The sequence below is a fragment of the Thermothelomyces heterothallicus genome, assembly GCF_042370625.1.
Source record: "Thermothelomyces heterothallicus CBS 202.75 unplaced genomic scaffold P884_scaffold_6, whole genome shotgun sequence".
Taxonomy (NCBI): domain Eukaryota; kingdom Fungi; phylum Ascomycota; class Sordariomycetes; order Sordariales; family Chaetomiaceae; genus Thermothelomyces; species Thermothelomyces heterothallicus.
Window position 1 is genome coordinate 397735 of NW_027192567.1, and position 27345 is coordinate 425079.

At 56.8% G+C, this 27345-nt stretch overlaps 6 protein-coding genes across 6 annotated transcripts; 4 read left to right on the forward strand and 2 right to left on the reverse strand.

Annotated features, from left to right (window-relative positions):
• Positions 1–1369: 1369 nt before the first annotated feature.
• P884DRAFT_195840 (D-galacturonic acid reductase) lies at positions 1370–2759 on the reverse strand (the record flags this gene model as incomplete). Its single annotated transcript, XM_069437935.1, has 3 exons — positions 1370–2433; positions 2523–2685; positions 2736–2759. 3 exons carry the CDS (start codon positions 2757–2759, stop codon positions 1370–1372), a joined length of 1251 nt encoding a protein of 416 aa, XP_069299191.1.
• A 1973-nt stretch (positions 2760–4732) lies between these two features.
• Positions 4733–6425, forward strand: P884DRAFT_111687 (L-threo-3-deoxy-hexulosonate aldolase). The gene is made up of 2 exons (XM_069437084.1): positions 4733–6387; positions 6424–6425. Exon 1 carries the CDS (start codon positions 4932–4934, stop codon positions 6114–6116), a length of 1185 nt encoding a protein of 394 aa, XP_069299192.1. The 5' UTR covers positions 4733–4931; the 3' UTR covers positions 6117–6387; positions 6424–6425.
• Positions 6426–6963: 538 nt separating this feature from the next.
• P884DRAFT_257137 (FAD dependent oxidoreductase) lies at positions 6964–8773 on the reverse strand (the record flags this gene model as incomplete). Its single annotated transcript, XM_069441122.1, has 3 exons — positions 6964–7555; positions 7676–8623; positions 8704–8773. The coding sequence occupies 3 exons, from the start codon at positions 8771–8773 to the stop codon at positions 7206–7208; spliced, it is 1368 nt and encodes a 455-aa protein (XP_069299193.1). The 3' UTR covers positions 6964–7205.
• A 1175-nt stretch (positions 8774–9948) lies between these two features.
• Positions 9949–10549, forward strand: P884DRAFT_196248 (thioredoxin-like protein; the record flags this gene model as incomplete). The annotated part of the gene is made up of 2 exons (XM_069437967.1): positions 9949–9991; positions 10089–10549. 2 exons carry the CDS (start codon positions 9949–9951, stop codon positions 10547–10549), a joined length of 504 nt encoding a protein of 167 aa, XP_069299194.1.
• A 9868-nt stretch (positions 10550–20417) lies between these two features.
• Positions 20418–23718, forward strand: P884DRAFT_219904 (fungal-specific transcription factor domain-containing protein). Its single transcript, XM_069439429.1, has 2 exons — positions 20418–21755; positions 21833–23718. The coding sequence occupies exons 1-2, from the start codon at positions 20804–20806 to the stop codon at positions 23692–23694; spliced, it is 2814 nt and encodes a 937-aa protein (XP_069299195.1). The 5' UTR covers positions 20418–20803; the 3' UTR covers positions 23695–23718.
• A 2794-nt stretch (positions 23719–26512) lies between these two features.
• Positions 26513–27341, forward strand: P884DRAFT_298153 (ribosome biogenesis protein Nop16; the record flags this gene model as incomplete). The annotated part of the gene is made up of 2 exons (XM_069444580.1): positions 26513–26628; positions 26729–27341. The coding sequence occupies 2 exons, from the start codon at positions 26513–26515 to the stop codon at positions 27339–27341; spliced, it is 729 nt and encodes a 242-aa protein (XP_069299196.1).
• Between the last annotated feature and the right edge of the window lie 4 nt (positions 27342–27345).

A 27345-nucleotide genomic window follows, 5' to 3' on the forward strand; every position in this document is an offset into this window, starting at 1 on the left:
GCACGGCCCCGGACTTCGGGCGCCACCGCTGCGCAGCATGCGGGCGGGCTCATGCCGCCAGGAAGGAATCGACAACCCAACTTAGTTAACCCTTACCCGGACTGAACTGGTCTCTGGGGCAACGAGGACAACCAAAACCCCCGGGGTTAGCAAGCAGCCCCCGAGATAAGTACTCTAAATCCGAACGGATGACAGACAAAACTAAGGGTTTAAGATCTTAAGAATATGGCACGGAGGAGAGATTTGCATGCACTGCAGTGTGCTTGTCTTAGAAATCCCAAACCCAGACCCTTTTATGGTATCTTCTTGGTGCTAAAGTGGACATACAAGCAAGAAGTCATCAAGCAATTAGCACGGTGGGATTATTGAGACCGAGTACTCCGTGATGTGTGATGCGCGCTCCCGCTCCCCATCTTGGCCAGGTTCACTTCAACAAGGCCTGGGCAGACCTGACGGATACTGCTCTCCTTCAGCAGCCTGCTGTTCCTGTCACGCTCGAGGGCATCCCCGCGCTCTACCGCAAATTTTCGTCAATGCCGTGAAGCTCACCCTTCAACGGTCGCTTCGCGGTCTGTAGGAGGGCAAGGATATATTATATATATCTGGTGTGTTCAACCGACTTCTCTTCAATATTGACTGGTTTTTGTACCCAGCTCGATCAGACAGCGCTGACGCCCTCGAGCTCATCCCGCACGCGGCCGAGTTCCTGCTGCTGCTGCTGCTGCTGTTGTAGCACCTGCGAGACGAGCGTGAGATTCATACAGATCTCATCAATGTCCCCGTCGAGTGTTCGTAACCTGCTCTGACGGAGCAAGTAGGCTAGTGGGCGGCCTGCTCCACGGATGGGGGCGGCAAACGTTTCAGCATATTGAGCTGTATTGGGATCCCGGTCCTTGTATGTTGTATAGGACGTCACAAGGTCATCCACAGTCTCTGGAGACGCTGAGCGAGATGATCATTAAGCCCGCAATGATTCCTACGTCGGCCATGGTGGCTATCATTGGAGAGAAAGGGTAAAAGGCGCGATGGATTCGGTTGAGAGAAGTCGGATCGAGAAGTACAAGCGAATAATGACGGTCGGAGACCGAAAAGAGAAAATCTTTGTGATTTTTTCTCCTTCAGGGTATCAACAGAAGAAGCCTCGATCGCTCCTAGCGTTCAACCATCGGATGTACCTGAACCAGCTTGCGGTGCTCATTAACGAGACTGTGGGTGGGCTGCGCGGTTTGGCCGAGTCCTCTCGTGCCGTTCGAGCCATTCTGTAACTGGTTCGTCAGGAAGCGGAGCCGTAATGCCGAGAGAAGAAAAGGGGAACAGGACAGGGCAGATGGATCGCCCGAGCCTTGTTCTCTCACAATGGGCTGTGCTTTCAGACCAGCTTCCACACCCCGTCCTTGGACTCGATCCTGACCTCCCTGTTCTCGTCAATGCTCCGCCGGCCGGCCTCGAGAATAGCCGTCGTCGCAATGGTGTTCCTCAACGTGGGGAGGCCTTTGGCGTCCAGGTCGGCGGGCTTCAGCTCGCCGGCGTTGATGGCCCGGCAGCCGTCCACGAACTTCTCGAACGAGACGTAGCCGTAGCCGCTCTGGCCGTTGAAGTTTCCGTCCTCGTCCGGAGCGTAGCGCATGTAGAACGGGTTGTACCACACCAGCTGGCCGGCGGCGTCCTCGGCCACATCGTAGCCGCGCTTGGCCTGGTTGACGGTGATCTCGCCGTCCTTGGCGAGGTAGTGGAAGTATTGGTTCGAGTGCACGCCCGCCTTCTGCGGAGCCGTCCACGAGGCCGTGTACACGCCCGTGGCCTTCTTGGACGGATCGTCCTTCTTCTCCCATTGGACCAGCAGGGAAATGGTGTCCTCGGTCGACTCGTGGCACCCCATGCTGACCGCGACGCCCTTGGACGCCGAAGCCGAGACCTTGACCGGGACGTATCCCAGCTGGGACACCATGGAGTCGCAGATGTCGACGTGGTGGCTGTTGAGATAATACGAGATGTCCGAGTCGATCCCGGCCCATGCCTTGAACGTCTCGAGCTGGAACTTGGGCTGCGACATGTAGCTGTAGAAGTAGTTGAAGTCGCCGAGTTTCCGGGCCCGCGCCCTTGCGTCCCAGTAGGCAGGGTCATATCGCTTGTGGTGCTCGATGTACACATAAACGCCGTGCTTCTCGGCCGCCTCGAGCAGGGCAAGATGGTGCTCGAGCAGCTTCACGGCCGGCTTGGTGATCAAGACGTGGATGCCCCTCTCAATGGCGTAGAGGGCGATGGGGTAATGGGTCGTGTCCGGAGTGAAGATGGTGATGGCATCGCCGGGGGAGAGGGCGTCAATGGCCTTCTTGTAAGCTTCGGGGTCCACGACATCGTCGGCCGGGTAAGATTCAAACGAGGTGTCCAAATTGTTGTAAACCAGAGAGATGTTCTTGTAGAGGTGCTCCCCTGAGAAAAAGGCGCGTCAACGCGGCGTCTACAACAACCCTCACTTGGAGAAAGGGGGGGGGGGGGGGACCCGAGGTCTGTCAGCTTACGGATTGCTGGGAACTTCTTCCCGTTGACGCCTGCCATCGAAAGTTTGCCTACTTTTCCTCGTCGCCGGAGGTCAAACAAGGTCAAGCCCACGACTCCGACCTTCTTGTCCGACCCAGAGGCACCACCGCCGACAAAGCCGGTGGTGTACTCGCCGGTACCGATCTTGCTCGTCAGCTAGCGCGCGTGCGCGTGAGATTCAATTCTCATCTTACCATCAACACATTGAGGGGCTGCATCGTGACTGTGACGACGGGACTGTATGTGTGTGCACGTCGAACTCGTCGTTGGGCAAAAAGGGGGGGCACAGGGGGAGAGGAAGAGAGTCGAGAAGGAGGGAGTGCAACCTTATTGTCGAACAGTGAAGGATAGGTACATCTCAGCTTGGTTGGCCGCCTCTCATCATCAAAATGCTACGGATTCGTGCACACGCGCGTCACCACCAACCGATGCTGTGTCCATTCCGGAATAATTCATGGTGGGGTGAGGGGGAGGGGTTGAAAGAGGGGCGGGGCCGATTGGAGCAATTGAAGGGAACGAATCACTCGACCCTCGACCGACTGGTAGGTGCTGATTCCAGGACGATCTTGCACCACAAGCTGATCCTCAGCGTCGTTTATTTGTGGAATGCCTGCGCTGTAAAATCTCTATAGTCTTAGATCGTGCGCGGCCTTTCTCCGGACCGTGATGGCGCCGTGTGTGCGAAGCCGTCGAACTCTGCTCCAAGTCCAAAGAGAAGTGAAACTGCTACTGGTGGATTGCCGGGTGGAGTTTGGGGAAGCCAAGTCGGGATCCACACCTTCATCTCCAGGCGAGGCAGGCACGCCTGAGCGCCCCGCCCCCACGTTGATTCCCCGCATCGATGCTTCTGCCGCAGCATTTCCTGGGCTCTTGGAGTCACACTACTGTGTAACTCTTGCCCAATGGAACTGCGATTCCAGCATTGTTCTCTCGATGGGAAGGCGCCTCAACAAGCAGCATGGCACATCCACGATCTAGTAGCTCAGTGTATATACGCATGTAAATAATATACAGCAGTCAGAGTTTCAGGTCTTGCAAGATAATTTTACTTTTTTTCAACCCGTTTTCGAATATCTTGCCCCCGTGGGGTCGGTTCGTCAGACGTGCGAGTTCCCTCTCGAGAACCCGACGGGTCCTCACTAGTTAGCGCTCGACCTGATTGGAGGAATCTGTTTTTTCCGTCGCATACCGAGCCTACAAGATCCCATCCCGTGCCCGTCCTCTCGACCTCTCAAAGCAACAACCGAGCGAGTTGTCGCCCAGAGCCATCTCCACGAGTGCACGACTGCGGGGAAAGTCTGGGCAAGGTCGCTCGTTCCTTCCATTGAAGGCTTCCACCGAGCGATCGGTCGGATGCCCGCCCGAAGTCGCTGTACACTATGTCCGTACACACGCCGCGGGACGCAGTGTTCTCGCGGCAAGCCAGCCGAGGATCGACTCACATTCCTCGCTCATCGCCAGCCCGAGGTCGCTCGCCCATGGCTCTCCGCCTTGACGACTTCCGCATGGCATTGCCGGCGTCCATGTGCGTATCTCTCTCTTGCGGAGTTGATTGCCTTGCCCGTCACCCCGCCATTTTGCCGCCATCCCTCGCTCTACCACAAGTACCTCTCCCGCCCACAGCAGCCATGATCCCTGCGACGCTGAGTTCTAATCCGTACTTTGGGCCGGCCGCTGGCTGCAGGCAGGAAGGCGCACCGGTGAAGTGCCCTTGCCCTTATTAACCCCCCTGCTTCCAAGTCCCTTCGTGGCCTCTTTCCGACATCACACCAACAAGTAGTTAATGGGCTCATGGCTCATGGCTCATGGCTCATGGCTCATGGCTCATGGGGCCACGGGGTTCCCGTCCCGAAAAGAAAAAGAAAAACGTGGCAGCCGAAATGTCCACTTAGGGACTCGGCGGCCGGCGCTTTGAAGGGTTTGTCTTTTTTCGAAGGGGGGAGGATTCTACCGCCCGCAACGTATTCTGCCGATCTGCCGGGTCCAGACATTGATACGGTTGCCGTCCACGGTGCGTTCGATGCGTGATTTCTTGCCCAATTGAACTCTACACAGATAATTACCGCGGTTTAACGGCCAGATGCAAACTTTGCCGGGCCCGCCTCTCAGGAGGTGCGTGAACCGGCGGCGGCTCCTTTAGGCGCTTGTGTGGCCCGAACCTCCCCACGTCCTTTTCCCCATCTTTCCCCAGAGGCCTGACCCCGTCCCTTGCAACTTGAGGTGTTGTCCCGGTCTCGCCCTAGCAGATCCGCAAGCCGGCCGACAACGCCTCCCCCCTGGCTCCTCCGATAGCTGAATCGGGTTCCTCGCAGCCTACACACCTCCTCTGCCCGGGGCGCCCCCAAATTGATCATTCCACGGCCCCACCGGTCTTAGTTGACCCTTAGGTCATGGAATGCTGGATCGTGTCGAGACCCCCGGCGTCCTTCATAAGCCGCCGTTTTTCCACTTTTGCCGTCTCGTATCCTTCTTTCACCCATCCCCGTCCTCCGCTCTCACGTGTCTCTGATAATCTCCTCCTCCACCGTATACCGGCTCGGCGTCTCTTCTTGGTTCCCAGTCCTGCCACCCTCCGTGCTTCCCAACCGGCCGCGTCCATCATGACGATCGCCAACGGCAGCAGCCAGGCCACTCGGAGGCCCCTGCCATGCGGCATCTACGCGCCCACCATGACCTTCTTCGACCCAGAAACCGAAGACCTCGACATCCCGACCATCAAGAAGCACGCGGAGCGCCTCGTGAGGGACGGCCTCGTGGGCCTCGTCACCATGGGCTCCAACGGCGAGGCGGTCCACTGCACGCGGGAGGAGAAGCTGGCGGTGACCCGGGCGACAAGAGAGGCGCTCGACGCCGCCGGCTTCACGCAGACGCCCATCATCATCGGCGCTACCGAAGGCAGCGTCCGGGGCACCGTCGAGCTGTGCAAGCTCGCCCGGGACGCGGGGGCCGACTACGCCCTCCTGCTGCCGCCGTCCTACTTCCGCTTCCTGATGGACGAGGAGGCCGTCCACGACTACTTCGTCGCCGTGGCCGACGAGAGCCCGCTCCCGCTCATCCTGTACAACTACCCCGGCGCCGTGGCCGGCATCGACATGGACTCGGACCTCCTCATCCGCCTCGCCCAGCACCCCAACATCGTCGGCACCAAGTTCACCTGCGGCAACACGGGCAAGCTGACCCGCGTCGCCCTCGCCACCAACGCCAAGACGCCCTCCTCCGAAGGGTCCGGCTACATGGCCTTCGGCGGCATGTGCGACTTCACCGTCCAGACCCTCGCCAGCGGCGGCAGCGGCATCATCGCCGGCGGCGCCAACGTCATGCCCAAGGTCTGCGTGCGCGTCTGGGACCTCTACGCCGCCGGAAAGACCGACGAGGCCATCGCGCTCCAGCGCGTCCTCTCCCGCGGCGACTGGGTCCTCACCAAGTCGGCCATCGCCGGCACCAAGTCGGCCATCCAGAGCTACTTTGGCTACGGCGGGTACCCGCGCCGGCCGCTGAAGCGGCTCGACAAGGCGCGGGTGGCAGCCATCGAGGAAGGGCTGAGGGAGGTGATGGAGATCGAGAAGTCGTTATGAGGAGGCGAATTATTATTAGACTTTTTTTGTCTTTGTCTCTTCTTTTTTTTGTTCGTCTTTGTCACCTTCTCCTCCTTCTCCTTAACATGTCTTGGTTATTTTTTCCCCCTAAAAGAGGAGGGGTCTCTTATCTTTCTTGAGGGATTGGGAAGGAGTTGTGGTTGTATATATTTCCCTATCTCTTCTCTCTCTCTCTCTCTCTCCGTCTCTCTCTCTCTTCCACACAGACACTCACGCGCTCACACACGGGCACACACACAGGCACACACACATACACACACACACACACACACACACACACACACACACACACACACACACACACCAGGAGTGTGAAAAGGGTTTGGAATCCCTTGAAGTTTTGGTCCGAGCTGCGGGAGTGGCAGCACGGCAGCATGTTTGGTCGAATGGGATTTGCTAGACGGGGCCCCTCTATCGCATTGAACATAGGAAGAAATGGCTTAGTTATGGGTTATCATCAAAATGCATTTGCGCTGAGGAACAAAGTTCGATTTCTCAACCGCAGAAAAACAAAAAGGGAAAACCCGTGAGATCACCAGCCGTAGATTGTGGGTTTCCGGATGTCCCATCACTTACCGCCCTTCCACCTGCAAGCATGGAGGGTTTATATATCTAAGCCTGCAAGTCGCCTCCTCGGCTACCTTTCCCGGCTCGTCATCTCGGCAATCTGCTTGAAAAAAAAAAGGGGGGGGGGGTTCACAACAGCAAGGAGAGGCTTAAACCGAAGAAATTCCGCAAGAAGCCGTTATATACGTACATACATACACACGTACATTTATACTTGTTCTCTAGCAAAGCGCAGCAAAATGCACTCCATCCGAGAGAAGTCGGTTGGGAAGCGCATCCATAACTCCCAGAATGACAAAAACAAAGGAATTCGAGAGAGATGTTATAGTTCTCATAAGACCCTCTAACCAGTAACCTGTTCCTGAAAAAATAGATATGAAAAAAAAAAAAAAAAAAAAGGCTGCGCTGGCCCGCTAGGTCCATGGTTTCACAAACACCAAATCCCGATACGCCAAGGCCGCTAAGCACGTCGATCGATAACCAACCTCGTCCTTGCCCCGTCTACACCTTGAATTTCCTCGGATCTAGCTTCTCCACCTCCTCGTCTATCTCGTCGCCAAAGATCATGCCCGCCATCAGATAGCCCGTCCCGGGGCCGTTCTGTATCCCCCAACAGGTGTGCCCCGCCGCGACCCACAAGCCGGGCACTGACGTCGGGCCGATCAGGGGCCCGCGCTGCTCGCCGAAGCGGATGTGCTGCGGCAGGTAGCAGGCCTGGCGGGCCTTGACCGGGGCGGCCGCGAGGGTGGGCGAGATGGTGCCGATGTAGGCGACGAGGTCGTCGCATTGCGACTGGTCCACGGGAACCTCGTCCGCCGTGGCGGGGAGCGGGATCGTCTTGTCGGGTTCGCCTTGACGACGCGGGAACCGTTAGCGGTCGGTCTATGGGACGACAAGAGATGGAGAAGAGAGAGGGGGAAAAAAAAAGAAGAAGAGGAAGAAGAAGTCTCGTAGGGTTTCGAGAGGCTCACCGCATGCGTACACCTCGCCGAAAGGGCGGGCGTAGATCTCCGGGTCGACATTCCCCCTGTGGCGCCTCCGCTGGCCCTGGCTCGCGCGGTGTTCGGGGACGTAGTCCGCGGGCAGCTGAATGTCGGTGAAGACGGCATAGGGGCTGACGTCGGCTTCGAAGACGACGCTATGGGCACGCAGCCCTTCCACCCTCGTTCGCGGGACCAGCTTCCCCGTCCATGGCCCCGCTGCCACGATGACATCCGTCACGTCGTCAATGTTGCGTATCTCCCCCGTGTCGCGGTCCTCGTAGGCGACGCTGTGCAGCACGCCGGCCGTCTTGGTTTCGCTGATCCGGGTCACCTTCGCTCGCAGGCGGATATCAACTCCTTTCTCCTTTGCTAGGTCGGCCATGGCGTTGGTGAAGTGGAAAGGGTGGACCTGGGCCGTTTCGGTAGCCCCCGGGGAGCCCATTTCCTCGTAGTACTGGACCAGCTTGCCATCGATCCAGTTCAGGTCTGGCGGCAAAGGCGAGTCCTGTAGCAAACCGGTCGCTGCGCCGTCCTGTTTTGGGAGCTTCTCCCAGTCCTTGGACTTCTCATCGGATACTGCGCTCGGTATGGGAAGCCCACCGTCGACGCCATTTTCTGCGGGAGGCGATGGCGGCTTGGGCGCTCTTGCCTCTAGGTCACTCGATCGGACGACAGCCGCTAAACTCCCACATCCCAGGCTGCGGTAGCCCCATCGTTGTGCGCCATTGTGCTCGGCAGCCAGTTCCTTGTGTAGACGGTATGATAGAGGCACGAGGCAGGTCGGATAAGCCCATAATGCAAGCAGCCCTCCGGCTTTGCCAGAGGCGCCCGCGGCGATCGAGCTGGCTTCAAGAAGGGTTATGGTGTGGAGGGCAGGATTGAATTTGGGATGGCGTGTCAGGTAATAGGCCGTGGTGCATCCGATGATGCCGCCGCCTGCCCGATTTGACCTGCATAAGCCCAATTCCTGTGCCTGACAGGGTTTACTAGTAAGGGGGCTTTTTTGGTCGACGTACCGACAATGACGATGTTCTTCTTTTCGTGTTGCGCATCCATCCTTGCATTTGCGCCTGCAAACGTGGACATGGCCCGAGCCGACTTCCGCCAACAAGTCGAACTCGGGGTCCAAACCGAGCGATGATTCGTAAGCAAGAAGATCGAGCACCGGACAAGCAGTCAAAACGGAGATGCCGCGAGCCTCCACCACTAATGCTCCTTTGGTTAAGCCCCGGCTTCGCTTTCTCGCGATACACTTCTGATTTCACAGATGACGGTTCAAGGAAGGGCAGGTAATCAGCCTGCCGGTCGCGACTCGCTTGAGAATCCGCCATGCACTCACAAACGCTGCCCGCTGATGGTGCCGTCATTACGGATTACAATGGCCCAAGCTTCTCTTAACTACTGCGGGGCACCCGCGGCACCCACACGTGGCGGGGTAGCTCTCGCGGGTGTTTACACTATCCGCCTGCGGCCCAGCTATTTCATACCTGGAGCTTGAATTGTTCTTTTAAAGCAGAGAAGGGATCTAAATACCTACGAGTTCTACCCATGAGTTCCCTCCAAGTACGGATGTTCCCATCTTACATCTGCAAAACCTCAGCGAGCATTGCTCCGTATGCGCTTTTAGACGTGGGATGAGGGGCTGGAACGGTGGGGCTCGCCAAATTGCCCTCGCAGCAACCTCGGCGACGGACCCATTGCTCTGGCGATTCTCAAGAATTCCGTAGTGGTTCGAGATCGGACCGCTTTGTCGTCTCATGAACTGTGGTGTTTCGGAATAGAAAGATTACCCGGAATCCCGAGACGGAGACTCCGAGACATGACGAATGAGCGCCCGGTGTCTTTTTGCATGTGCAATTGGACGGGAAAGACATGCAGTGACCCCTTTGGAGGCACCGAGTCCTGGAGGAAGTCCGCGAGGCCAGCCAATGAGAATCGCCCGGTAGTTGCTCGGAATCGGTCTGTATTCAGAAAGCTTGGCCCGCGGACTCGCGCCTTCCCACTGTTCCCTCTTAATACGTTCGTGCGACCGTCTTTGCTTTCCCCGACTGATGGTTCCTTCTCCGTCTACATCCATCATCCGCCGCCAGCTCGCAGTTGCCGTTCCGTACGTTCGCACATCGAAAGCCGGATTGTCAACAGCGACTGCGTTGTCGATCCTTCGCCGCTCTCAACCGTCGCCTCTGCCTCGCGCCACACCCAAACCCGCAACTGCAGCATTCCTGAAGCAACGAGTTCCGCTCCGCAGATCAATTGCAAACATGGCCTCCGCAACAACCTTTTATGACCTCAAGGTCGCAGACAGTACGTCATATGAAGTTGCCTCTTCCGAGCATTATATACATATTATCCTGACCCAGCCTTGATGTCGCTTGATGTCACGCACTAACGAAATAATCAGAGAAGGGCGCCGAGGTGTCCCTTGCCGACTACAAGGGCAAGGTCGTCCTCATCGTCAACACAGCCTCCAAGTGCGGTTTTACCCCGCAGTACGCCGGCTTGGAGAAGCTGTGGAAGACGGTGCGCGAGAAGTACCCGGACGACTTTGTCATCCTGGGCTTCCCGTGCAACCAATTCGGCGGGCAGGAACCCGGCACCAACGAGGAAATCCAGGAGTTCTGCCAGCTCAATTACGGCGTCACCTTCCCCATCATGGCCAAGATTGACGTCAACGGTGACAACGCCAGCCCCCTGTTCGAGTGGCTCAAGAATGAGAAGCCCGGCTTGCTGGGGCTGAAGAGGGTCAAGTGGAACTTTGAGAAGTTCCTTGTTGGCAAAGATGGCAGAGTGAAGGGCCGGTGGGCGTCGACCACGAAGCCGGAGTCGTTGGAGGCGACCATTCTGGAGGAGTTGGCGAAGTAAGGTCGCAGAAGAAGACGGAGAAAAGGAGGGTGGGGGACGACGTTGACGTCCGTCTTGACGGAGACACACACAAGCTTTCCATTATACCCGAATGTCGCAAACCATCTTTGTGACTGAATTAATGAATGCGGAGAAACTCGGCCTGTTGTTTTGCTCAAGGAGCTCGAGGCCGAGTGCTGAAGTGACTGCCTATGAGTGTCCTCTGAAGCAGCTCTAAACCGAGCAACATCATCACGTCTAGACCAATCTACGCTGACCAGAGTCGCAGCAATATGGAGCTTGATAATCCAAGGATATTATTACAAGGTATATTCCGACTTGAGGTTTCTGACGCAGGATAACGCTTCTCGAGTGCACCACTGTTGGCGTTTGATGGCTAACAACATGATCTGTGTGCTTTATGGCCTGAGCAAAAGCATGGAGCACGACACCACCATCTATGGACGCATGTGTCTGTTCATTTGCCCATCACGGACTTGAAAAAAACGAAAAAAAAAAAAAAAAAAAAAAAAAAAAAAAAAAAAAAAAAAAACCTCTCCCAACCCTTGACACTGGCGTGTGTCGACATCTACTCACTCTCCTTGAGGGTCAAGCGACCTTATAAGAAATCCAAAGAACCGAGGACTAGCTAGACCTCCAAGACACCATGCTCAGACATCCAGCGGCCCAAATGGAGAATCTGCTACGCCAGGGTAGGACATTATGCAGCTCAGAGCGATCGGTAAGGTCATTAAGCCGCCGACACTTGGTTGCCTAGCATCAGCAAAGTGGAACACCACCTACCGAGTTCTTCCCTCCGCGGCAACTCAATATGCAATACCACGTTGGCCGTACGTGTGCCATTGCTGGCTACCTTTTTCGATGGCTTCTACGGGGCCTCGACGGCCTGGAAGACGCGTCTGTTACCGAGCTGGCCCCGAAGAACCGCGGAGAGAGCCAGTGTTCGGGACAAACATGATTGAAATGAATAATGAGCGCCGTCGTTCCGTGGCACAAGGTTATGGATAGCCCTACGTGTGCCATCAACCCAATTCATCATCCGGCTAGTCATTCTTCAACGCCCCGTACATTCGCTCCGCATAGCAGAATGAGCCATATCACCTACTCACTCGCTCCAGTGATGATTCGAACTCGTACGAGACCGGAAACCACTGCTCTGGTTCATCCAGACCCAGGGACTTGGTGAGGAGACAGCGGAGCCTGAGATCAGCGAGATCCCAAGTTACTCTTGGGAGCCTGCCCTGCTCGGCAACCCCGCCTCTGTTCTGCCCTCTGTGAGCAGAAAGGCTGCCTACCTTGGTTTATCCCCTTCCCGCGGTGTAATGGCAACATGAAGAAGTTACTTCCTTGACGGGGAAGATACAAAGAGACTCGCGGGCCGTTGAGCGACTCGTGGCATGTGCCACAGAGCCCTATCCATGCCTGCCGCAGGATCGTGGACCGCATCGTGAAGTATCAGACTGGCCTTGCCCCCCTCTCCCCCTCCGTCCGGGGCGCTATCACACCCTGCAGCTTGCAGCATCTGGTGCTCATCGCGTAACGACCATGCTCCGAGGAGCAAGCCAAGGCAAGAAGCATTGCGGCGGGCGTGGGGTGTTTGTGTGTGTGTTGACTGGTCGTAACGGACTACCATATATCACGACCTACGTCGGCGTCATGGGTTTAGAGGCCACCCCCCTCCCCCTCCAGGTCGCACTTGGCGAGTTGAAGGTAATGGACGTGCTAGGAAACGGCCGGGATGTCTTACTGACAGAAGGGCCTGATGCGGCTCGGAAAAAAGCTTGGTCTAGACCCCTCACCCGTCCGCCTGTGCCGGCAACAACAATTCATGGAGTGTTCTGGTCTGACGGAACTCCGAAAGACTATATCAGCTTTGCCAGAGAGCATCTGTGGAAGCGCCATATGAAGTTCCTACACTGTATGAGGGAGAAATACGACTCGTAACTACAGCGACTGGTTCCATGGAACGACGAAAAGGAGCAAAAAAAAAAAATGAGAATGTTTCTCAGTGAGCTGAAGGAAGTAGAGAGGTGCAACCTCCAACTTGGACGCGTGTCGAATCGACGGAGAATCCAAAAGTCAGAGATTCGCTACTTTGGGTAGTTGACACGGGATGTATGCAGCTTTCTGAGTTGGTCAACAGGCGGTTGAGAGGGGAATAGGGGCAGGCATCAGCAGCGCGTGAGTCACATACTCGCTTGATTCACAGGCGGTCTCGCACAGCAGCCCGGTGCTCGTTTCAGTCTCCTGGTCCTCCCACTGAAGTCCTCGCATGAACCTTTGCATCTTCCGAAGGGGAGGAAACAGTGCCTGACATCTGCACAGAGAGTGACCCTTGTTTCTTTCAGATGGGCCAACCGAAACTGGGCATCATGATCTCTCACATGTTGTCCCGTAAGCTGCCGCCTCCATGCATGCCCCGGACCCCGTAATCTCCTCTGCTTTGAGAGGTGACGGTATGGTGTTGCACCAGTACCATGTCTAGATTGCAGTTGGCTGCCTTCGTCACCATTCACACCTGCTGCGTGGTCCTGCCCGCACACACGCCTGGAGATCAACATGGTCATGGCTCGAGCCGTAGCCCAACACATCGCGGGAGGGAACTTATGCTTAACAACGTTGGGGCGGATATGACCGGTGGCCGTATACCAAAGTCCTCCACGTCGGGAGTCGCCTATATGTGGAATTCAGACCGCCCGGAAGAGGGGTCTTGTAGGTAGGGGATATGCGCTCTGCTCACCATCATGCAGCATCAGCAGCAGCAGTAGCACCATACAGTGCGCCCCTGCACAACGTAAGCAATAAAGGAGCAATATAACATCGGCTCTTGGATATGGGTGCGTGGGAGGCGGGGAACCGCACACATGCCAGCACGCCGACGTGCTGGGTTCCCATACCCGGTTTTACCAACCAAACCCTTCCCACTGTGCAAAATCCTGTCTGTCTCTCTCTCCCCCAAGAGGAAGGGAAGAAAGAAAGAGAGGGAAAGGAACAAAATGGAAATGAGTGATCACCCTTCGACAGATCCTGCTGGCTCTCTGTCCGGGGGTGCTTGCTTTGCTTCCTGGCTTCGGGAGACGATCGTGATCCCGACGAACAAGGAGTGAGGAAGGGCCGAGACACACAAAGCACATACGGGGCCCGAGAGACCGAGTCACGTCCTTGTGCAACGGTTCCGTCTTGACGTCTCCGTAGGGCTACTCGGTGTGCTGCTCATACTAGACAGATGTTCCAGGTCACGAGCGCATCAAATACGTAGTGTCGTGTAGATGGTAAATTCGGACGTTGCAGGGCGGCGCAGGTGAGCGAGCAAGCGATCGATGTTTTTTGGGGGGGGGAAGAGAGGCGGGACTTTTTTTTGGCTCTTGCTTGCTTGCTTGCCCGGTTCGTTGCTTTCTTGCTTGCTTTTGGGCTTCCCTGTCTTGCTTACCCCCCTGAGAAGGCCGAGAATATCGACAGCTGCACCTGCGGCGTGGCGTGTGATTCGCAGCCGCAGATCCACGCGCATGCGCTCTTGCAGTATATGGATCAAGTGTTGTAGTATATACGATACGTATGTACAGTACGTATGTACAGTATATGGAAATTAGGGGATGCCTGGCCCGGCGAGCACGAGGAGGGGTTGCTGGGAACCGGCAACACCAAAGTGACAGAACGGGATGGCAATACCGAGACGATTGGACGTGGGATTTCGACGCAACTCGGTCCCAGGCAGCTGGGATGGGCGAGCTTTCGCCCAACCACGGGCTCAGCGTCTACTCTAGTAGTGTACTTGCATGGATGTATGTACGTAGGTACTTGGTACTCCGTACTTGCAAGTATTTCCCGAAGCTTGCGCTCCTCACTCAAAAATTCCATCGGGGCCATCGCCCCAGTTCGTGCCGAGAGATCGACACAATCTCCTGCGCGGACTCGTGCCGTCCAACGTCGGAGTCGGGCGAATTGTGATGAAAGAAAAGGAGGTTTCGGCGGATAAGCGCCACTGGTAGCGTTGTATGTAGTAGCTGCCATCGTCAGGTAGGTAGGTAGGGAGTTACTCGTTTTCGCAATGTCGACCGCTCTGGCAAAAAAAAAAAAAAACCATGGAGAGGGTTCTTCGAGGCTGGAAAAAAAAGATGGCGGAGGTTTTGGAGGAACGAGCCGAGTCGGTACGCCGAGTGACCTTTGGTTCCTCTCGCCATCATCCGTTCTGACTGGTTGAACGACCCCGACATGGGCGGCAGCCTTGCGAGATCAGCTGGGTGTGTGTAATCCCCAAGTTGCGGGGAATCGTGGATGTGCAATGGGGGTACGTGCTCTACACTGCCCAAGCCCTCGTTTGTTGCTAAGGCGAAGCATGCGACACTGCAAGGACGCCAAGCTTTTGGGCTTGCTCGGTGACAGAAAGCGGCATAGGAGAACGCCAAGACGCGGGGAGGCCGTGCACGATCAGTAAGAAATCGGAACTTTCCCGGATACGGGAAGGCGTTGCCAGAGATTGCAACGTTCCATCCTTCCCCAACCGTCGGAGCCAGCCGGAGGATGAATGGTTCGCTGATAGTGTAACTACTGATTTCGTACCCGACTGGTAGTGCAAATGTACTAAGCGGTAGTCTAAGTATAGAGTTCTATCTTCTCACGTGCCCTTGCCTGAACAATTTTCGTACTGAACATTCCTGTAAATACTACAGTAAGTGATAAATTACGAAGGGGGGCACGTTCCTCGCTGGCGCTGCTTAACAACAGTGGAGTCGGCCTCGATTGCTCGACTTTCTGCTTGTTCAGAGGATGGAGTATGGGAAATGGATTTTTGAGAACATCCCTAGGTGATGCAAATGCGTATACAGATGATAGACTTTACTACACTTGATATCTGCGGTAATTTGGAATCGTTAGCGAGCATGAGCGTACTAGAGTACAAGTATGTACCGTGTGTACAAATCGCGCCTGCTGGCCTTCGCAGTAGGAGGGCCCCGTCGGGTGGATGCCTGCTCGAACGGCGCATACAAGCGAGCGCGAGCGCCACGATGCGGTCACGGTATTGCGAGCAAGTTCTTAACGATGAACTTGTCTACAACAGGAAGACCTCGAAGCACGAAAATGATCCGTTCAATACAGACACAGGCTCCTGAAAGCACATACTTGCTTCGCGCAACGCCCGTGGAGTGGCCGAGTCCAGCACGAATGAATGAATCTCCTGGCAGATCTCGGCACCTACAGCCTGCCTTTTCTTGAGGAAACCCGTGAGAGTGATGGGACAGGGTCGCCTACGACTCGGGAGGCTTTGTTGTTTCCGGAGCCGAAACTGCAGCTGGCCCGGGGCTGACGAGACAAGGCCAACCAAACGGGTGATGCCGAGGCTTTGGCAAACGGTTAATCTCAGCGCTGCGCAAAAAAATCACTTCGCCTGGCGCTGGGCAGTCTAACGCAATACCCCCGGCCTTGGGGTTTTGAGTTAGGCGGAAGCCAAGACGTAGTGCCGCGAGACCGCGTGAGGGAAAAGGGCCGTTTTCTTCAGCCACATCGCAGGTCGAATGTGGCCCGGAGCCCTCAATGTGCGACTTCCAGGGACCGTAGCGCTCAGGACTCGAGCGTAGCCAATGAGAGGCGTACCTAGCGCCTCGGCCATTGCCCGAACCGGTGTAGCGCTGATTGCAGGGTCAATGGTAGGGGAAGGACTCAGACGGCAAAAGCGGCCAGTAGCTGCCCATAACCGGATGGCCACCGGCTAGATTGCTTCTCGCCGAAAACGCCTCCTCTAGCGTCCCGATGTTTATTTACTGTGTACATGCACCCTATACACAAGTATATATCGTGCGGTGTACCTAGCAAAAGTGAGGTACCCAAACGACTGTGAATGGGGCATACTCTATGCCTACTTTACCGGATCGTACGTATTGTACTGTAATGTACATACAAGAGCGGTTGGTGCCCCGAGATTCTCCTTAGCGATTCGTTGCCTGGCTCTCAGGGATCGACGTCACAAGCGAAAGCTGTAAGCGCTTTCTTTGTTTAATATGGAGTACGGTTTAAGATCTGTCTCCAGAATCCTTGCCTCTACACCACCGAAGCACGTGAAAGCGATGGGCCCTGGTCGGCAAATATCTTCCGTGCGCTGGGTTGATTGTCTGGGGCTGCTAAACTTAAGTGGAGAAGCCCTGATCCTTAGCGTGTTTGGACGGAGGACGCTAGTTGGTATTCGACAAAAGTCGGAAGCGCGACGAGCTGTTTCTGGAAGCGATCACAACACGCTACCGAGACCCCAGGAGATATGCCCGGCTCGCTGCTATCATGCCGATGTTGTGCTCCGCAAGTGTGCACTGAACACCTTTTTTTGATTGCAGGGTGCATACGAAAAATGGCACTTTTGTAAAGGGGTGGCGAAAGGTGTGGGTATTCTCACGTTACCCCGGACTTGTTGAACGAGGTGGTCCCCACGATTGTTTTAATGTAGGATCGGACATAACAGCGCCGCAGCGCATACTTGGTTTGTCGAGCCTGGGAAAAACGGGATTAGGTGCGGCGCAGTGGCTACCCGTGCTTATCTGCGGTTCTGGTTGGAACTCTACCAAGTTCTGTGTGTGCTCCACGACGGTTGTCGGGCGTTCTATAATGACCACAATCTCTTGCTCCGTACGGAATGCATGGTTCCCTGGTATACTGTACGGAATTGTGCGTACTAAAGTAAAAAATCTAGCGTAGCTCGAACCAGGTGAAATTTCGACAAAAGAGGGACGCTAAAAACGTGGTTTTATGCTAAAGCGGTCATCCAATCGTAACGGCCAAAAGTTTTCCGAACGAACCATTATGGATATCGAACGTGGAGAAGCTTTCTTTGGCATTGGTCAGCGGCGTTCCGAGACCACGTTCGACATGTAGCAAACTTCCTGCGGAGACGGAAAACCCAGAGGCTGCCCAACATTCTTTTGACATCTTGGAACAATTGACAAGAGGCTCACTCGGTCACGGCTAGGTTCTCGGAGAGGCGTTCGAAGGCATATTTGGCACCAAACAGACCCAGAAATACCGGAAGTACTTGATGGGGCCGCACTGAGCAAACAAACCATCCAGGCGTCCAGTGCGTCATACACGACCAGTTAGGGAGGATAGAGGCCCCTATGGGACTCGTCCGTAGAATCCGATGATGTAAAACACATATACATTCAAAAAGCGTTTTGCAAACTGTTGTACGACCTGACTAAAGCTTCCCTCTTGGCGGTTGGCCGTTTGTGGGATGAGTTTGTATACCGGATGATTCGGGTATGGCTTCTCGAGAAGACCACCATTTACCTGGTGTTCCGTTACCTAGGCAAAGCTTAGCGAGCATATAAAAACGCCCGACAGCCTCGATGGGCTTCGGAGTTTTCGGCGCGGTATCTCGCGAGTGTTCGCCGTGGTGTGCGAAGTAATCTGTTGAATACAATACGCTAGCGCTGATAAACGATCCCGCGCTCTGGCGTGGGCAATTGATAAGCAAGGGGGACCTGTTCCAGTGGCCGATTGGCGGCAAAAGCTGCAGCCGGTCCCGCTCCTGGTATTTTTCGCGAGCTTCGGCCCGCAAATCGCTGCGACTGGGCAGCCCACAGATTCCCGTCGGCGGTCCCCGAGTCCACCATGAACTTTGCAGCGCACATGCTCGTCTTATCAGGTTGGTTATTTTCGTCGAGTCCCTTCCCGACCCGGGGCCAGGTGGCGTGCGTGTCAGAAGGCGAGCAATCAGTGAATCCCTGCAGAAACCAGGCCCACTCAGATCTGTCAGGAAGCAAAGTCATCCGGCTCGCTGGCTTCGAGTTGTGCTTCCTCGTGTTGCGCGCCGACTGTGCACGCAGTTGCATGCTTCCAAGATCCAGTAGCGCAATTCAAACATACTCTAAGGTCACCTTACAAGAAATAGCTGGTGCAAAACAACGGCATGGCGGTTAGTGTACACTAATGTCGCCGTCTCGCGTGTTTCCGTTGCGTTGTCCCAAGTGGAGCCTCCGAAGAGGATGCCCACGAGTTCGAGCATGCTTTTGTCTCAAATCTGCACAATAGAGCGGCCACGGCCTGTTCTGGCGCTAAAACAGGCCCCCGACCGGTCTCATAAAGGCATGCTCGAGAATCTCGGTCATCGTCGACGTGCTAAGCAGACTCGTGGTGTTAATCTGTCCGAGATGGAAGTCAATGACGCCAGTGATACGAAGTACCCATCCATGTGCTCCTTGTTTGTTGTTCCCATGGGCGCAACCGTCTGATAACTGCCATGCTTTTTGATGGAACCCGCGGTGGGCCAGTGCTAACCCACCTCGAATCTCAGCGGGCATCAACTGCCGTGCCGACATCGCAGATAGCGCGTAGTCGAGGTTTTTGCAGGAGGGCGTTGTAGAATAACTGTTGTAGACGACGTCTCGGGACCTGTGAGCTATCGAAATCCTTACCGCGGCCACCTCCCTGCTGCCTAGCGAAAAGGCAGAACAGCGATGTGACAGCCGTCTCCGACTGGACATTTAAAGGTTCAGGAAAACCCGGAAAGAATGGTCTGGCCGAGATCTGATTGGAGAGGGCCGATGGAAATCGCAATTGGCCTGCGGTGAGGATTCGTCCAATTATCTACCTCAACCTACTTACTAGTACCTTACGCAGGTTGTATGTTATGTAACTTATTGTACTGCGTAAAGTAGCCTATTAAGTAGCCCGTACTGTAGGTTCCTCGGAGTGGCTACCTGATCTTTGTTCCCCAGTTTTCGCCCAGCCTCGTCGAGGTAGGAGCAGCTCAGGGAATCGACCCTGCCGATTCCTCATCGCAAATCGCGAATGTGTGGCTGCCTGAGTTTCGCAGCCCCCACCAGCCATACAGAGTAGATCGCCTTGACAAGGAAACTTCAGGTCGAAAGCGCTTCGGGTGACGGAATCCGCTTCGTTGCGAAAGTTGCTGCTCTCTCTCTGACCCGGTCCCGTGCGATCACGAACCTTGCTCATGCAGCTCATGGTCTCTCGCCTGCTGCTGGCAAGGATAACGTTGTTTCTCGATGGAATATCCGGATTCTCAAACGAACCGCAAGTTAATATTTTTTCGGCAACTATTCGATCCTACCGTCTTCCACCACACCGCACACCACTTGCAGCACGGAGCAGGCTACACTAGTGCTTTATTACAGTCGGAGTACGTCCGTACATACTGCGGAGTGGGATCGCGTCCTGAATAGTGCGAAGTAGGGGGGAATGCTGCTGGTGCCGGAAGTCGGCAGCCTCCGCTGGTCGCTCCCCAGTGCGTCCTGGAAGCGATCCGGCCTCTCTTACGCTACGTGGTATCTCATCCCGTGCGCTCAACGCTACTTCGAGATATGTTGCTGCCACCCTGCTGCAGTTTCGAAATCTGTCTATCATCACCCTGAACGAGGAGGTGCTTGTCTGCTGGGAATCGGTCGCAGAACGGCACCGTCCCGCCCCTGGCGCCATCCGCCATCCGCCATCGGCCCCCCCCCCCCCCCCCCCCCGGGGTCGAGCGACCAGGGTCTGAGTGCACTAAAGGGCGTGGGTCTTGACAGCCCTTGTCCATCCCTGGCCTCTCTGCACACCCCCACCACCTGCCGACCGTCCAATTCCCGATGGTGAGCCAGTTGCACCACTGCAGTGCTGCCTCCACGCTTGGAGGGGGAGGGGGGCGCGCTAGCGTGCAACTACTGGAGTGTATGTACCATAGTACTGTCGTGTGCCGAGGAAGGAGATGGATGTACCCCAAGGTACACCAGGTACCTCACCTCACCTTGACAGGGCAGCGGCGGCGGAAAGGGGAGGGGGGCTGGCTTGGGCTGGGACCAGACATGGGCCTGCCCACACAAGAGCGCCTGCCGCTTTGCTGGGCCCTGGGAACCACCGCCGCCATTTCGATTAAAAACAAGCCCTCCAACCCAGCGACCCTGCTGCTGACATTTCTTTACTCCCCCTCGGCCCCCAGGTCCATTGTTGCTTACTCTTCATGTTATGGACCCCGACTCTTCCCATCTCACCCTGTATTTACCCTTACCCACACGAGCTATCAGCTGCTGTCCCTTGGAGGCCAGACGCTGTCTCGGGTAGTGTTTGCTTTGTCGCCCCGTGGCCTTAGACCTGCCCTTTCTTCTTCCATCGAAACCGGAGAGAGAAAGGAGGTACGGGGAAAGAGCGAGGAGAAAAAAGAGAATTAACATAAGGTATAGGAAGGAAGAGGAATTTGAGGGTTTGCACTCTTCGGAAGCAGATAAGAGAGGGACGATAAAGGATTTTCAACCGCCGGTTTCCACGAGGGCGCTCGCCATGACAGCCCCGATCAACACGCCGGCGCCCTCGGCGGCCAAGGATGCCGCCTCGGCCAGGAAACGAAGGAGACGCGCCCCGGCCGGCGGTGCCGCAGACGACTGCTTCACCTGCGCCAAGCGGAACGTGAAGTGCGACAGGAGGAGGCCTTACTGCTCGCAGTGTCTGGAGATTGGCAACGACTGCTCCGGCTACAAGACGCAACTGACATGGGGCGTTGGCGTGGCCAGCCGGGGCAAGCTGCGCGGCTTGTCGCTGCCCATCGCAAAGGCGCCGCCCGTGAGCTCACCCAAGACCGTCAAGTCGCCAACGACGACGACGGCGCCACGAGCCCGGACCGGCTCTCTCGCCTCGACGGGACAGTGGCCGCAGGAGCAGGATGACCGGTCAGCCCGGGAAGAGGTGGAAGTGAAGATGGAGATGGACCACAGGCGGAACCCCTCCGCGTCGCTGACGACGCCTCAATTCCCTCCTCCCCCTTACGACATGTCACACCTGTCCCCGACCGAGACGGCGCCGCCCGGCTGGACGCACATCCCCTTCTCATCGAGCATCCCGACCAACGACGCGTCGAGGTTTCCGCCCAGGCAGATTCACATTCCTGTCTCGTCGCCCGGGGACATGATGCAGCGAGAGCTGATCCAGACGCCAATCGACTCGATGAGCGACGTGGACTACATGTCCCCCCTCGGCCACTCGTTCCCGAGGGAGGAGGTGCCAACCTTCATCCACAGCCCGATCGTCTACGAGAGCTTTCCCAGCCACACCTCGCCCGGTCCCCAAAGCCCGGTTGCCGCGATGATGATCGAACACTCGCGCGCACCGGCTCCATGCCCCAGTCTTGTTTACGCGCCGTCCGAGCCCGCCTCAAGCCTGCACTCACAGCTCTCCCATGTCGACAGCATGGAAGCGCAGCTGAGTCGCAAGATGCCTCAGGACTGCGACGTCTTGGGTGAGTAGTAACCGTGCACACACAAGCACTCCCATCTCTTCTCTCGTATAACGACGTCTTTTAACAGCTCCTCAAAGTTCCCGGAACCCCAGACGTGGAGTCGTACAGCTCGAGTGCGCAGTCGCATGGCCCTTACTGGACGTCATCAAGCGTGGACGAGGAGTCCGTGTCGCATAGCGTCCCGGACAGAATGCCAGCGCCTTGGCCCGGGTCATTCCCCTCGCAGTCGCCCTCGCCGGTACTGCAGGTCAGCCCGGACCTCATCACCAAGATGCCCTTCTTCATGGACTACTACGAGAAGACGATGTGCCCCAGCATGGTATTCATTGACGGGCCCCATAACCCGTTCAGGGAACAGATCCTCCGGCTCGGCACCAGCAGCCGGAGCCTGCAGCACGCCATCTGCGCGCTCGCAGCGTGCAATCTGAGGATGAAGAGGAGGCTGAGTCGCGGTCACCACGGCAGGGATGTTGGGGAGAGGCAGCTAGACACGACGAGCTCACTCGACGGCAGCTCCGACGCGCAGCCGATGGACCAGTCCCTCGCCGAGGAATACCAGCACCGAAACCTGGCCGTCCGCCTGCTGAACGAGCAGCTCAACGACGCCGAGAAGTCGATACATGACTCTGTCCTCGCCACCATCTTGCTGTTTTGCCACTACCGGATGGCCGAGTCGGGCGTGGCCAAGTTCCAGACGCAGTTTGCGGGCGTCAAGAAGATCCTAAGCTTACGGAGGATGTCGCCCTATCCGGCATCGAGGGATTCGGCCTGGATGGAGGCCTTATTCACGTACTTCGACGCGATATCCGCGAGCGTCAACGACAGGGAACCGCAACTCACCACCACATTCTACGGCGTCCCCCCAGACACGCAATTGCTGCCCCCCGGGACCGAGAACCTTGTCGGCTGCGACCGGGAGCTGTTTAAGACCATCAGCAAGCTCGGCCGGCTCAACCTCCTATCTCAACACCGCCCAGTACAGCCCCTTTACAATCCTTCCTCATTACCTCGGGTCGCCGGCTCTCGGTCAGCGTCTCCCCTCGGCGCCCCCTTCAAGCCTCCCCCTCCACCGCAGCTCAACGGCTCCGACCATCATCATCAACACAACCACCTTCCGCCTCACGGCATGTTGGGCGGGCTGCCTCACCCGATCAACAGCAGCGTCCGGTTCGACGGTCCTCCTCACGGCTTCGGCGGGGCGCCGAATCACCTCGAAGACGACGACCTACTGAGCCCCGGACACCTCCAGGCCGCGACCACCCCTTACGACGACCCGCGCAGCATGTTCTGGCGCGAGTGGAAGGAGGCCCGGCAGGCGCTCCAGAGTTGGGAGTTCGACGCGGCACGGGTGCGCGCCTCGCTGGCGGCGGCCATGTCGCCGGCGTCGGACCCGTCGTCCGGGGGACCCGTCTCGGTGTCGGCGACGACACTACAGCAGCAGGCGCCAACGAACGGGCAGGTGCGCGACCTGGGCTCGCTCAGCGAGGCCTTCCGCTACGCCGCCCTGCTCTACACGGAGCGGCTGGCCAGCCCCAACGTGCCCTCGGACCACAACAACTTCCGCAACCTGGTCAGCCAGGTCGTCTACTACGCCACCAGCCTCGAGGCCGGCAGCGCGGCCGAGAAGTTCCTCCTCTGGCCGCTCTTCGTCGCCGGCAGCGAGTGCGTCAACGAGCTCCAGCAGGGCATCGTCCGGGCCAAGTGCAGAGAGATCATGGCCCGCAGCGGCTACATGAACAACATGGCTGCCCTCGAGGTTCTCGAGCGCCTGTGGGCCGGCGAAGGGGACGCCATGCGGAACCCACACCACCACAACCAGCATCCGTACTCCCAGCACCAAGGCGGCGGCCTGTGCGGCAACGGCAAGGGCGGGCCCTTTAACTGGGCCAAGTGTATCGGCGGTCCCGGGGTCGCCGAGGTAGAGTGGATTATGTTTTGATGATGACGATGACGACGATGATGATGATGGAACGGGGTGGGAATGGGGGGGGTTCGAAGGAAGAGAGGGTGGGCAGGCCACGGCACGATGAAGGCGAAGAGGATCATAAACCAGTATACAGATGGTGAGGGGGATATACACGGCGTAGTCTGGCAGGCGGCATATACATGAGGTACGTTGGAGCATAATGGGTTGGGGCAGCGGGCTGGTGGTGGTTTGACGAGTTACCGGTGGGTGGTCTTGGTCTGTTTGTGGTTTCTATTCTTTCTTCTTTTCTTTTCTTTAAAGAGCTGGAGCAGGTTCTCTCCCGGTGTGCGCTCCGTTCAAGTTACGGCAGAGCGTCCATGGCGGTCTTGATTATTTCCTTTCACTTTGTACCAAGTCTGCATGCCCGGAACCCTTTTCTTATTCATTTTTGGGACGGTGCATCCATCTGGCGCGGAGCGGAGGTAGTGATCGATTTTGGTCAGTTCATAGCAAGTACAGTTAGTTAGGTACGCAGGTAGAAAGGCTCCTTGAGCGAACATAGTGAACAAAGAGTCCACGGTTTGGGGCATCTTTCGAGTCCAGTTGCCACGTTTGCTCTGCTTGCTCGCTTGCTCTCTCGTCGTGATACTTGAGACGCCGAGAGAGAGAGAGGACCGACACTACTCGCGTCTATAGTCGCATCTAGAATTCATGCACTTGCCCAACCGACAAAGCACCAAGTGGGACCGATCGCATCTTGCCGTCTCCTGATGTTATTTTAATTTTTTCTCATTTTTTTCTCTCGTTTCTATCCCAGATGTAGCTCAGGTACCTGTCGAGTACCACTGCCAGGAACAAATCCGTCTTCCGAAGGAACGATCCGGCCAATCTAGCCTGGGATGGAAAGGTTTCGTGGGGGGCAGCAAGCTGATATCGGCATTAGACGCAAAAAACGCCGCTGGCGCAATCCAGGCCGCCCATCACGCATGGCGAGCTTCCCGAAACGCGGTTTTTGGCCGATATCTCCTCCCCTGTCCGCAGCAGACACACACCCCTCCCCCCCGCCCAATCTCTTTGGACCAAATGAATAGATAACGTGGTTGATATCGAGCTTCTGCAGCGCCTGGCGCCAGCATCGGCGGGACTAACCGAGGAGCGGGATATCCGCTCGCGGAGAGGATAGCTTCTCTCCTACCGCAATACTAGCAATAGCAATACTAAGCTGTCATGCATGAGTAGGTATCCATTCAGGCACCTACCCCGTCCATACCTCCCTGAGCTCCTTATGGCACTTTGCTGCACATAGGAGAGCGGAGGAGCCGAAAGGAAAGTGGGCATACCGTACACTAGGCCAAGGCGCGGCAAGCCACTGCCGTCATCATCGATCGAGCTTGTGATTCATCTCCCGATCGACCCGTTTCCCCCATCTTTCTCTCTTCTTCTTGTCTGCTTGACCTGAGCATGACGACCCTTGGCGCCTCCCTTCGACACGACCTTCTGGAAACCCAAAGGTGGAAATGGCAAGGACCGTCGATCGGCAATCGTCTGCGCCACACGTGATCCCCTCCCCGACCGATCCCTTTTCTCCCTTTCCCCTCGGCTACAACGTACTACTACGCTCAGCTCAAGAGGGCAGTTGCTTACTGCGTAGATTGATTGCCGATAGGGGGGGGGAGAGAAAGGGGGGGGAGGAGAAGCAGTTGGCAAATGTAAAAGAGGTTGCAGGCTCGCTTCGACAGAGGTAGTGTTCATTGTGCGCTCGCGCCTGGCAGACTCGAGCCTGATCATGCGCGTGCTAAACTCAGGAAGGAAGCCCCAAAGTCGAAGGTTGGTAATGCACGCAAGCCTGTGTACTTCCCTTCAGGGGAAAACGCGGGGTTGACATCGGTTGGCTTCGGGGGGTGGAAAGCGCGGGAGGCAGTGGTTTGCGTCGGCTTCGGCTCATCAGTCTTGTTGCGCGAAGGGACGTCTCCGCAGGCTGATCGTCGTGTTGGCGAAGTCCAAGTCAAAGGTGATCTGCTGGCCATTGAGCGAGCCATCAGACGTGCTGGTTTATTTCTTCCCGTGGACGTTGAGCGCGCAGTAACATTTGTGGGCTCTTCTTGGGCAGAACAGCCTCCCGCGTTGCTCGACCGAGGACATATACTCTCGGTCAGCTTTCAGCACAGTCAGGCCAGCCAGCCGAAGCAACCACGAAGATATTCCACGCAAGAGCGTCGTTTGTGCAAGAGCGAATGGGAAAATGGGCTCGCTCTCCTTTCTCGCTGTCCCCAAATTCCAGAGACCTAAAGCACCCGCTGGACGGAGGTTAAGCACTACTGCCAAATAAGGGGAATGGCAAGAGGGAGAAAGCAAGGGGGAAAAAGAAAGCAAATGAAAAGTGCAAAGAAAAAAATACGGAGGGGAGAGAGAGAGAGAGAGAGAGTAACATTCAAATGGCAACGGAGGCTTTGGTCAAGAGATTGGTGTAACTTGGTAGCAGAGACGGCCTGCGATCCTCATAGTTATTGAATGCCTCTCCAGTTCCCATGGTTCAGGGAATCATATAAGCCTGCTTGAATGGCGCTCAAAGGAGCTGAGAAGCAAGTCCACCAGGAACGAAGGTAACTTACTATTACTAGTAGCACGAGTTACGGATGACCCCGCAGTGGTTGCTCGACATGGCACTCGGCTGCCAGCTGTCAGTCGAAGGCTCCGATAAGCAGCGAACCCCACTGCAAAGCGCCTTATCGCTCAATTACTGGGGAAATTTTGGAATCGCGAGCAACGCTGCAAAACAACAGGCAGGCCAAAGGTTGCCGTCGCCAACAGTCCAACCCAAAAGGAATCCCCGTGATTCAACCTAGGCACAATGGGCCGTGAACTCCAAAAGCGCAAGCGGCGCTCCTCGCGCCCCAAGATCAAGATGCCCAACCGGCGCAAGAAGGCGCTCAACCCGCTGGGCAACGACATTATCGCAAAGAACTGGTTCGACTCCCCCTTCCCTCCCTCCCTCCCTCCCTCCTTCCTCCCCTTCTCTTTCTCCGTCCCGGGTCCCAAGCCGCTAACCCGCCACTCCACCTCCCAGGAACAAGAAGGAGACCCTCTCGCAGAACTACAGCCGGTTCGGCCTGGTCGCCAAGCTGGGCAAGACGACGGGCGGCACGGCGCCCAACAACAAGGCCCTCCTCCGCCCCGCCGCGGACCCGCTCGCGGTGCGGTCGGGCGACCACGGCCTGCTGCAGGTGCGCGAGGTCAAGGTCGAGCGCGACAGCTCGGGCCGCATCACGCGCGTCCTGCGCGGCGACAACCCGCTCAACGACCCGCTCAACGACCTGGACTCGGACCCAGAGGAGGAGGAGAAGGAGAAGGAGAAGAAGGCGGGTGATGGGCAGCAGCGGAAGCGCCACGAGGAGTGGGGGGGGTTCGGGGACGACGACGACGACGACGACAACGACGACGACAGCGGCAAGCCCGAGGTGCTGCGTGCGCTGGAGCGCGAGGCCAGCCGGCCGGTCGAGAAGGCGGTGCGGCACCAGAGCGAGCGCGAGCTCGAGTGGCTGCGGCGGCTGGTGGCGCGGCACGGGCAGGACACGGCCGCGATGGCGAGGGACATGAAGCTCAACCCGATGCAGCAGACCGCGGCCGACATCAGGAAACGGCTGAGGAAAGCCGGGCTGTTGGGGGAGGAGGCCCCGTGATTTT

Bases quoted from the DNA above. Each gene is read 5' to 3' on its own strand.
- P884DRAFT_219904 (XM_069439429.1), top strand. From the start codon at position 20,804: ATGACAGCCCCGATCAACACGCCGGCGCCCTCGGCGGCCAAGGATGCC. The intron at 21,756-21,832 runs GTGAGTAGTAAC...AGCTCCTCAAAG, and splicing joins TCAGGACTGCGACGTCTTGG to TTCCCGGAACCCCAGACGTG.
- P884DRAFT_111687 (XM_069437084.1), top strand. From the start codon at position 4,932: ATGGAATGCTGGATCGTGTCGAGACCCCCGGCGTCCTTCATAAGCCGC.